Raw genomic sequence first — 12,742 nt, 5'->3', positions numbered from 1 at the left:
TCCTTCATCCTCACCTCACATCCTTCATCCTCACCTCACATTCTTCATCTTCACCTCACATCCTTCATCCTCACCTCACATCCTTCATCCTCACCTCACATCCTTCATCCTCACCTCACATTCTTCATCCTCACCTCACATTCTTCATCCTCACCTCACATTCTTCATCCTCACCTCACATTCTTCATCCTCACCTCACATCCTTCATCCTCACCTCACATTCTTCATCCTCACCTCACATCCTTCATCCTCACCTCACATTCTTCATCCTCACTTCACATCCTTCATCCTCACCTCACATCCTTCATCCTCACCTCACATCCTTCATCCTCACCTCACATCCTTCATCCTCACCTCACATCCTTCATCCTCACCTCACATCCTTCATCCTCACCTCACATCCTTCATCCTCACCTCACATCCTTCATCCTCACCTCACATTCTTCATCCTCACCTCACAGTCTTCATCCTCACCTCACATCCTTCATCCTCACCTCACATCCTTCATCCTCTTCTCACATCCTCCATCCTCACCTCACATCTTTCATCCTCACCTCACATCCTTCATCCTCACCTCACATCCTTCATCCTCACCTCACATTCTTCATCCTCACCTCATATCCTTCATCCTCACCTCACATCATTCATCCTCACATCCTTCATCCTCACCTCATATTCTTCATCCTCACCTCACATTCTTCATCCTCACCTCACATTCTTCATCCTCACCTCACAGTCTTCATCCTCACCTCACATCCTTCATCCTCACCTCACATCCTTAATCCTCTTCTCACATCCTCCATCCTCACCTCACATCTTTCATCCTCACCTCACATCCTTCATCCTCACCTCACATCCTTCATCCTCACCTCACATTCTTCATCCTCACCTCATATCCTTCATCCTCACCTCACATCATTCATCCTCACATCCTTCATCCTCACCTCACATTCTTCATCCTCACCTCACATTCTTCATCCTCACCTCATATCACATCCTTCATCCTCATCTCACATTCTTCATCCTCACCTCATATCACATCCTTCATCCTCACCTCACATCCTTCATCCTCACCTCACATCCTTCATCCTCACCTCACATTCTTCATCCTCACCTCACATCCTTCATCCTCACCTCACATTCTTCATCCTCACCTCACATTCTTCATCCTCACCTCACATCCTTCATCCTCACCTCACATCCTTCATCCTCACCTCACATTCTTCATCCACACCTCGCATCCTTCATCCTCACCTCATATTCTTCATCCTCACATCACATCCTTCATCCTCACCTCACATTCTTCATCCTCTCCTCACATCCTTCATCCTCACCCCACATTCTTCATCCTCACCTCACATCTTTCATCCTCAGCTCACATCCTTCATCCTCACCTCACATCCTTCATCCTCACCTCACATTCTTCATCCTCACCTCACATCCTTCATCCTCACCTCACATCCTTCATCCTCACCTCACATTCTTCATCCTCACCTCACATCCATCATCCTCACCTCACGTCCTTCATCCTCACCTCACATCCTTCATCCTCACCTCACATCCTTCATCCTCACCTCACATCCTTCATCCTCACCTCACATCCTTCATCCTCACCTCGCATCCTTCATCCTCACCTCCCATCCTTCATCCTCACCTCACATCCTTCATCCTCACCTCACATCCTTCATCCTCACTTCATATCCTTCATCCTCACCTCACATCCTTCATCCTCACCTCATATTCTTCATCCTCACCTCACATCCTTCATCCTCACCTCACATCCTTCATCTTCACCTCACATCCTTCATCCTCACCTCACATCCTTCATCCTCACCTCATATCCTTCATCCTCACCTCACATTCTTCATCTTCACCTCACATCCTTCATCCTCACCTCATATCCTTCATCCTCACCTCACATCCTTCATCCTCACCTCATATTCTTCATCCTCACCTCACATCCTTCATCCTCAGCTCACATCCTTCATCCTCACCTCACATCCTTCATCGTCACCTCACATCCTTCATCCTCACCTCATATCCTTCATCCTCACCTCACATCCTTCATCCTCACCTCACATCCTTCATCCTCACCTCACATCCTTCATCCTCACCTCACATCCTTCATCCTCACCTCACATCCTTCATCCTCACCTCATATTCTTCATCCTCACCTTATATTCTTCATCCTCACCTCACATCCTTCATCCTCAAGTCACATTCTTCATCCTCACCTCACATTCTTCATCCTCACCTCACATTCTTCATCCTCACCTCACATTCTTCATCCTCACCTCACATTCTTCATCCTCACCTCACATTCTTCATCCTCACCTCATATCACATCCTTCATCCTCACCTCACATCCTTCATCCTCATTTCACATCCTTCATCCTCACCTCACATTCTTCATCCTCACCTCATATCACATCCTTCATCCTCACCTCACATTCTTCATCCTCACCTCATATCACATCCTTCATCCTCACCTCACATCCTTCATCCTCACCTCACATACTTCATCCTCACCTCACATTCTTCATCCTCACCTCACATCCTTCATCCTCACCTCACATTCTTCATCCTCACCTCACATTCTTCATCCTCACCTCACATTCTTCATCCACACCTCGCATCCTTCATCCTCACCTCATATTCTTCATCCTCACATCACATCCTTCATCCTCACCTCACATTCTTCATCCTCTCCTCACATCCTTCATCCTCACCTCACATTCTTCATCTTCACCTCACATCTTTCATCCTCAGCTCATATCCTTCATCCTCACCTCACATCCTTCATCCTCACCTCACATTCTTCATCCTCACCTCACTTTCATCCTCACCTCACATCCTTCATCCTCACCTCACACCCTTCATCCTCACCTCATATCCTTCATCCTCACCTCACATCCTTCATCCTCACCTCATATTCTTCATCCTCACCTCACATCCTTCATCCTCACCTCACATCCTTCATCCTCACCTCACATCCTTCATCCTCACCTCACATCCTTCATCCTCACCTCATGTCCTTCATCCTCACCTCACATCCTTCATCCTCACCTCACATCCTTCATCCTCACCTCACATCCTTCATCCTCACCTCACATCCTTCATCCTCACCTCACATCCTTCATCCTCACCTCATATTCTTCATCCTCACCTCACATTCTTCATCCTCACCTCACATCCTTCATCCTCACCTCATATCCTTCATCCTCACCTCACATCCTTCATCCTCACCTCACATTCTTCATCCTCACCTCACATCCTTCATCCTCACCTCACATCCTTCATCCTCACCTCACATCCTTCATCCTCACCTCACATCCTTCATCCTCACCACATATTCTTCATCCTCACCTCACATCCTTCATCCTCACCTCACATCCTTCATCCTCACCTCACATCCTTCACCTTCACCTCACATCCTTCATCCTCACCTCATATCCTTCATCCTCACCTCACATCCTTCATCCTCACCTCACATCCTTCATCCTCACCTCACATCCTTCATCCTCACCTCATATCCTTCATCCTCACCTCACATTCTTCATCTTCACCTCACATCCTTCATCCTCACCTCATATCCTTCATCCTCACCTCACATCCTTCATCCTCACCTCACATCCTTCATCCTCACCTCACATCCTTCATCCTCACCTCCATCATCCTCACCTCACATCCTTCATCCTCACCTCACATCCTTCATCCTCACCTCACATCCTTCATCCTCACCTCACATTCTTCATCCTCACCTCACCTCACATTCATCCTCACCTCACATTCCATCCTCATCCTCACCTCACTCACATCCTTCATCCTCACCTCACATCTTCATCCTCACACATCCTCATCCTCCTCACATCCTTCATCCTCACCTCACATCTTCATCCTCACCTCACATCCTTCATCCTCACCTCACATCATTCATCCTCACCTCACATCCTTCATCCTCACCTCACATCTTCATCCTCACCTCACATCTTCATCCTCACCTCACATTCTTCATCCTCACATCACATCCTTCATCCTCACCTCACATTCTTCATCCTCTCCTCACATCCTTCATCCTCACCCCACATTCTTCATCCTCACCTCACATCTTTCATCCTCAGCTCACATCCTTCATCCTCACCTCACATCCTTCATCCTCACCTCACATTCTTCATCCTCACCTCACATCCTTCATCCTCACCTCACATCCTTCATCCTCACCTCACATTCTTCATCCTCACCTCACATCCATCATCCTCACCTCACGTCCTTCATCCTCACCTCACATCCTTCATCCTCACCTCACATCCTTCATCCTCACCTCACATCCTTCATCCTCACCTCACATCCTTCATCCTCACCTCGCATCCTTCATCCTCACCTCACATCCTTCATCCTCACCTCACATCCTTCATCCTCACCTCACATCCTTCATCCTCACTTCATATCCTTCATCCTCACCTCACATCCTTCATCCTCACCTCATATTCTTCATCCTCACCTCACATCCTTCATCCTCACCTCACATCCTTCATCTTCACCTCACATCCTTCATCCTCACCTCACATCCTTCATCCTCACCTCATATCCTTCATCCTCACCTCACATTCTTCATCTTCACCTCACATCCTTCATCCTCACCTCATATCCTTCATCCTCACCTCACATCCTTCATCCTCACCTCATATTCTTCATCCTCACCTCACATCCTTCATCCTCAGCTCACATCCTTCATCCTCACCTCACATCCTTCATCGTCACCTCACATCCTTCATCCTCACCTCATATCCTTCATCCTCACCTCACATCCTTCATCCTCACCTCACATCCTTCATCCTCACCTCACATCCTTCATCCTCACCTCACATCCTTCATCCTCACCTCACATCCTTCATCCTCACCTCATATTCTTCATCCTCACCTTATATTCTTCATCCTCACCTCACATCCTTCATCCTCAAGTCACATTCTTCATCCTCACCTCACATTCTTCATCCTCACCTCACATCTTTCATCCTCAGTCTCATATCATTCATCTCACTCACATCCTTCTATCACCTCACATTCCTTCATCCTCTTCATTCTCACATCTCATCCTTCATCCTCACTACATCCTTCATCCCTCACCTCTACATTCTTCATCCTCACCTACATCATCATCTCACTTTACGTCTCATCTCACCTACATCTTCATCTCACCTACATCTCATCTCACCTCACATCTCATCTCATCACATCCTTATCCTCACTCCTTGCATCCTCATCCTCACCTCATCCTCATCTCATCTCACATCCTTCATCTCACTTCATCCTTCTATCTTCTTCCCTCCTTCATCTCACCTCACTGTCTTCATCTCACTCTATTCTTCATCTCTCATTTTACATCTTCATCTCTACTCATCCTATCTTCATCTCCACATCTCATCTCATCACATATTCTCTATCTCACTCTCATCCTTCATCCTCACTTCATTCATCATTCTACCTACATCCTTCATCTCACTCATATCCTTCATCCTCTTACCTCACTATCTTCATCTCACCTCATCTTCATCTCATCTCATCCTACATCTCTCACTCTCATCATATCTCATCCTCACTTTCATCTATCTCACTTACATCTTCATCTCACTATATCTATCTCACTCTCATCTCACTCTTACATCTTCATCTCACTACATCTTCATCTCATCTCCCATCCTTCATCCTCACCTCACATCCTTCATCCTCACCTCATATTCTTCATCCTCACCTTATATTCTTCATCCTCACCTCACATCCTTCATCCTCAAGTCACATTCTTCATCCTCACCTCACATTCTTCATCCTCACCTCACATTCTTCATCCTCACCTCACATTCTTCATCCTCACCTCACATTCTTCATCCTCACCTCACATTCTTCATCCTCACCTCATATCACATCCTTCATCCTCACCTCACATCCTTCATCCTCATTTCACATCCTTCATCCTCACCTCACATTCTTCATCCTCACCTCATATCACATCCTTCATCCTCACCTCACATTCTTCATCCTCACCTCATATCACATCCTTCATCCTCACCTCACATCCTTCATCCTCACCTCACATACTTCATCCTCACCTCACATTCTTCATCCTCACCTCACATCCTTCATCCTCACCTCACATTCTTCATCCTCACCTCACATTCTTCATCCTCACCTCACATTCTTCATCCACACCTCGCATCCTTCATCCTCACCTCATATTCTTCATCCTCACATCACATCCTTCATCCTCACCTCACATTCTTCATCCTCTCCTCACATCCTTCATCCTCACCTCACATTCTTCATCCTCACCTCACATCTTTCATCCTCAGCTCATATCCTTCATCCTCACCTCACATCCTTCATCCTCACCTCACATTCTTCATCCTCACCTCACTTTCATCCTCACCTCACATCCTTCATCCTCACCTCACACCCTTCATCCTCACCTCATATCCTTCATCCTCACCTCACATCCTTCATCCTCACCTCATATTCTTCATCCTCACCTCACATCCTTCATCCTCACCTCACATCCTTCATCCTCACCTCACATCCTTCATCCTCACCTCACATCCTTCATCCTCACCTCATATCCTTCATTCTCACCTCACATCCTTCATCCTCACCTCACATCCTTCATCCTCACCTCACATCCTTCATCCTCACCTCACATCCTTCATCCTCACCTCACATCCTTCATCCTCACCTCATATTCTTCATCCTCACCTCACATTCTTCATCCTCACCTCACATCCTTCATCCTCACCTCACATTCTTCATCCTCACCTCACATCCTTCATCCTCACCTCATATTCTTCATCCTCACCTCATATTCTTCATCCTCACCTCACATCCTTCATCCTCACCTCACATTCTTCATCCTCACCTCACATCCTTCATCCTCACCTCACATTCTTCATCCTCACCTCACATTCTTCATCCTCACCTCACATCCTTCATCCTCACCTCACATTCTTCATCCTCACCTCACATCCTTCATCCTCACCTCACATCCTTCACCCTCACCTCATATTCTTCATCCTCACCTCACATCCTTCATCCTCACCTCACATTCTTCATCCTCACCTCACATCCTTCATCCTCACCTCACATTCTTCATCCTCACCTCACATCCTTCATCCTCACCTCACATCCTTCATCCTCACCTCACATCCTTCATCCTCACCTCACATCCTTCATCCTCACCTCACATACTTCATCCTCACCTCACATCCTTCATCCTCACCTCACATTCTTCATCCTCACCTCACATCCTTCATCCTCACCTCACATCCTTCATCCTCACCTCACATCCTTCATCCTCACCTCATATTCTTCATCCTCACCTCACATCCTTCATCCTCACCTCACATCCTTCATCCTCACCTCACATCCTTCACCTTCACCTCACATCCTTCATCCTCACCTCATATCCTTCATCCTCACCTCACATCCTTCATCATCACCTCACATCCTTCATCCTCACCTCACATCCTTCATCCTCACCTCATATCCTTCATCCTCACCTCACATTCTTCATCTTCACCTCACATCCTTCATCCTCACCTCATATCCTTCATCCTCACCTCACATCCTTCATCCTCACCTCACATCTTTCATCCTCACCTCACATCCTTCATCCTCACCTCACATCCTTCATTCTCACCTCATATCCTTCATCCTCACCTCACATTCTTCATCTTCACCTCACATCCTTCATCCTCACCTCATATCCTTCATCCTCACCTCACATCCTTCATCCTCACCTCACATCCTTCATCCTCACCTCACATCCTTCATCCTCACCTCACATCCTTCATCCTCACCTCACATCCTTCATCATCTAACGTTACGTGAAGTCATACTCTTCTAACCAACCTTTAACATATATATATATATATATATATATATATATATATATATATATATATATATATATATATATATATATATATATATATATATATATATATATATATATATATATATATATATATATATAAGTCGTGCCGAATATGTAAAACTGGTCAATTAGCAAGAACTCACTTAAAATTAAGTCCTTTCTGAAAATTTCTTTTATTCGTTTAAAGATGTATTTTTTTCATTAATGTTAATGTAAAAAATTTTAATTTTGCACTAAAAGAATCTTAGAAAACTTACCTAACCTTATTATAACAAGAACAATTTATTTTAGCCTACCCCAACTAAATATATTTTTGATTTGTTTACAATAATTTAACACTAAACAAACACAGTGAAATATATTTTTTTTCGTCAGGTTCAAAATGATTTTTTCGAAATTATTGCATACACGAATTTTCGCTTGTCCTATATGGCAACATGAGCGTTGCTATTTAAGCCAAGATAGCAAATTCTGCCTATTCGGCACGGCTTATATATATATGTATATATATATATATATATATATATATATATATATATATATATATATATATATATATATATATATATATATATATATATATATATATATATATATATATATATATATATATATATATATATATATATATATATATATATATATATATATATATATATATATTCGGGTACCACGGTCTTGTGTGCCGTAAATCCGCGGGAAAGATTGCAAGACATGAGAAGGTTAATAACATTATCAAGAGGAGCCCCGCAACAGCCGGATGCCCAGCAGTAAGGGAGCCACCCCAACTATGCAGATCTGATGGTAGCCAGAAGCGTCCAGATGGTATCACCCTTCAAGCCTGGACAGATGGGAAGCAGGTGGTGTGGGACTATACATGTGCATCTACCTTGGCTGATACATATCTATAATACACCAGGGAGGAAGGAGGGGCAGCTGCCAGCTTCAGGGAGTCCCAAAAGTCTAGAAAATATGGAGAACTTGCCCATCATTATATGTTTGTTCCCATAGGCTCAGAGACCCTTGGCTCATGGGGAAAGAGTGCATCTAAATTCCTTAAGGAGCTGGGGAAAAGACTCATCAGGGTAACTAGGGATCCCAGGGCAGCTAGTTTTCTGTTCCAGCTGCTCAGTGCGGCTGTTCAAAGGGGTAATGCCTGCTGTATTTTGGGCACACGCCCCAGCTCTGAGGAGCTGGATGAGATTTTCGCCTTATAATCGGTGATACACACGTAACAACATGTACCGTATATGCCACCTTTATATCAATAATGTATCTCTTAAATCTTCTGTACCATATTATGTAATAAAATATTCCTATTGGTAAAAAAAATATATACTAAAAGATGGGGTGGTAGGGGAAGTGGAATATTCAAACGGCTTCAGGAAGAAATCCAAATATTCTTCCTTGAAGCCTTTTTATGCATATATATATATATATATATATATATATATATATATATATATATATATATATATATATATATATATATATATATATATATATATATATATATATATATTTATAGATAGATAGATAGATAGATAGATAGACAGAGGAGTAAGAGAGAGAAATTACCTTCATGGTAGATCTTTAAGGTTAGTTCTCAATGGAACGGAATTAGCAAGTCAATTGTTCCACAAGGAAGTGTGCTGGGACCATTGTTATGGAATGTCTATTTCAGTGACCTTCTTCATCTCATCCCAGAATCCCATACATTAGCAAAGGACTGTACACTGACTCTCACTTATCCAAGAGAAGAAATGACAGCTGCTCTAAGCTACATCAATCGCCAGAGCTATATCAGCTTGGGGAAATAGATGGCAAGTAATATATACATCTGAGAAAACAAAAATGATGATCGTCTCTAGGCACTCTGATGGTAATGGCGGTGCAGTAGTAAGGATGAATGGGAGGGTGTTGGCACCTGGAGAAGAAGTTGATATCCTTGGTGTGAAATTCGACCCCAAACTGCCCATGAAGAACCATGTTGTAAATCTTGCAAACAAGGCAGCCAGGAAGCTTACAGCGCTTCGGCGTATCTCGCATCTGCTTGACAGTAGGGGTTGCAAGATTCTGCATGAGGCACAAGTACGATCACAACTAAAGTATGCTCCACTTTCTTTGTTTGCCTGCCCCCTCTCATCCTGCGACTGCTTGACAGAGTGGAGAACAGAGCAAGACGCCTTACTGTTATGTACAAGGCCAATATTATCAAAGCACCACACTTGGATCCACTTCGGGGACAGCGTGAAGCAAGCTTCTATACCACAAAATGGGCAGAAAGCAGCAACTTCAATCTGGTTGTAACCTTCTCCAAAACATCACTTTATCTGAGATCATTTATTCCCAGAATGACTAGAGTCTTGAACACATTCCTACAGCATTATGATGTCAACGAGATAAAGTCAATTGATCAAATGAAGATGCTGGCCCACAGATGGCTCCAACTTCATCCTGTTCCCTACTTGTATGTCTCATAACAATAAAAATGCTTTTAAGTGAGCTGATGTAGGTAACAGCTCTTAGCTTGCCAATAAAGTTAGGAATCCTTAACCTGTAAATAGCTTGTCAATAAAGTTAGGAATCCTTAACCTGTAAATAACTTGTCAACAAAGCTAGGGATCCTTAACCTAACCTTGAAAAACCCTGTGTAAAAAAAAAAAAAAAAAAAAAAAAGTCATGAAGACTGGATGTTATAGAGACGTCAGGTGAGGGACGGGTAGCTCACTAAGACAGTGTCACTGGTAGGCGGGATACCCCAGTGGAAGTAGGTCATATACCCGAAACACGGGCCAGTAGTAGTTAACAAGGTTGTTGAGATGTCTTGTGAGCCAAGGCTCCACCAACTCCAAGGTTGAATTTGTATTGATGAAGCCACTGGATGGCGAAACGTCTACAATAAAGATACCCAGGTGTTGCACATGTGTCTAATTCTTGATCTTGTCGGTATCGTATACCATACATGTACAATCATTTAGGATGTTTTTTTGTGTTGCAGAATCAACGCACTGATGATGAACACTCCAGAGTTCGCGCAAGCATTCAACTGCAGTGTTGACTCTAAGATGGTGGCCCAGGAGACCTGTCATATATTCTGATGTTGACCAACTTCTGTAACCTGATTAATGCAACAGTAGCCGGCACCAATAAGTCTACCTAACACACCTTCAATATCTTGATAGTGACCAGTTTTCTGGCCCACCAGGCTGGCCTACTATATTATCTGGCCCATCAGGCTGGACCACCAAGCTGGCTCACCAGCTGGGCCATCAGCCTGGAATACCAGGCTGGCCCATCACATCTTTGGGCCACGACTAATACAAATCAAGCATCATCTTTGGAGTCAGCGGGCGGAGCGGTAAACTCGTAGGGGTCACACGGCACCTCGGGAAATGGACGACAAGCAAGTTCGATTCAAGAAAAGGAAGGATATGTCTGTTTCCTCGGATCAAGAGCCTCCTCCCTCACCGGTATTGAGGCACCTCCACTGAGAAGGAAACCAAGCCAGACGAAGGCCGTCGACTTGAAGCCGGAGGCCTTCTTGAAGCCGAACGAAGGCCGTCTTGAAACCAGATGGAGGCTGTCTTGAAGCCGGACGGAGGCCGTCTTGAAGCCGGACGGAGTCTACCTACCTACTTGGAGGGTATTCCGGGGATCAACGCCCCCGCGGCCCGGTCCACGACCAGGCCTCCCGGTGGATCAGGGCCTGATCAACCAGGCTGTTACTGCTGGCCACACGTAGTCCAAAGTACGAACCACAGCCCGGCTGATCCGGCACCGACTTTAAGTGTCTGTCCAGCTCCTTCTTGAAGGCAGCCAGGGACCTATTGGTAATTCTCCGTATGCATGGTGGGAGACTGTTGAACAGTCTTGGGCCTCGGACACTATGGTGTTTTCTCTAGTGTACAATGGCGCCCCTACTTTTGATTGGGGGTATTTTGCACCGCCTGCCCAGTCTTTTACTTTCGTAGGGAGTGATTTCTGAGTGCAGATTCGGGACCATTCCTTCTAGGATTTTCCAAGTGTAGATTATGATATCTCTCTCTCGCCTGTGTTGTTTCGAAGCCGGACATAGGTCGTCTTGGAGCCTGGGCTCCTCAGTACTCGTGACCTGAATGAAGCAAGACTCTGCAAATTTGTACCAGGTTTTCTCTTCTCTCTGTTTTGTCTACTGACACAGTACACCCGACCAGTTTAACACCGCCCACACTCAAGTGCCATCCAGGTGATCTCATATAAATATCCACTTGCCAGGTGTGTCTGCACACAGGGCCCCAGACTGCCACAGGGGCCCAGACTGCCACAGGGGCCCAGACTGCCACAGGGGCGCAGACTGCTACAGGGGCCTAGATTGCAGCAATCTAAAATAGTGCAGTCTTTGCCTGAACAGTAATTAGACAAAAGACTTATTGAGGCGGCATTTTGATCTCTTAAGACCTTTCTAAAGTCGATGACCTGATGGAGATCTAAGGTGGTAAACCTCGAAGTACAACAACAAGACCTTACAGGGTGTTGCAGCTGCAGGAGACTGACAGTTCTGAAGACAGAACTCTAACACAGTCTTCAAGCTGCAGAACCTTTACAATCTGTTGTTCGTGTTCCTTTACAGAAGCTAGAACCAGGAGAGATTAATTCAGTTTCTGGAACTAAAAGCTCTCTGGTTATAACCAACTCCAAAACAATGACCGTCAATATGCGTATATGTATATACGGTCAACTTACTCCATAACAATTGCCGTCAAGATGCGTATATGTATATACGGTCAACTTACTCCATAACAATAGCCGTCAAGATGCGTATATGTATATACGACCAAC

The 12,742-nt window shown here is 44.6% G+C and overlaps 1 protein-coding gene across 1 annotated transcript in view; it reads left to right on the top strand.

Annotated features, from left to right (window-relative positions):
- The window catches only part of LOC128699876 (neprilysin-2), a 114,576-nt gene extending 103,297 nt beyond the window's left edge, over positions 1-11,279 (top strand). The window contains exon 11 of the mRNA XM_070080311.1: positions 10,923-11,279. Coding sequence (XP_069936412.1) covers positions 10,923-11,022 — 100 coding nt within the window. The 3' untranslated portion in view covers positions 11,023-11,279. The remainder of the gene's footprint in view (positions 1-10,922) is intronic.
- Positions 11,280-12,742: the final 1,463 nt, after the last annotated feature.

Source organism: Cherax quadricarinatus, unplaced genomic scaffold, assembly GCF_038502225.1.
Source record: "Cherax quadricarinatus isolate ZL_2023a unplaced genomic scaffold, ASM3850222v1 Contig307, whole genome shotgun sequence".
Classification (NCBI taxonomy): domain Eukaryota; kingdom Metazoa; phylum Arthropoda; class Malacostraca; order Decapoda; family Parastacidae; genus Cherax; species Cherax quadricarinatus.
Note: the sequence above shows the minus strand (reverse complement) of the source record. Positions and strands in the feature narration are given on the sequence as shown.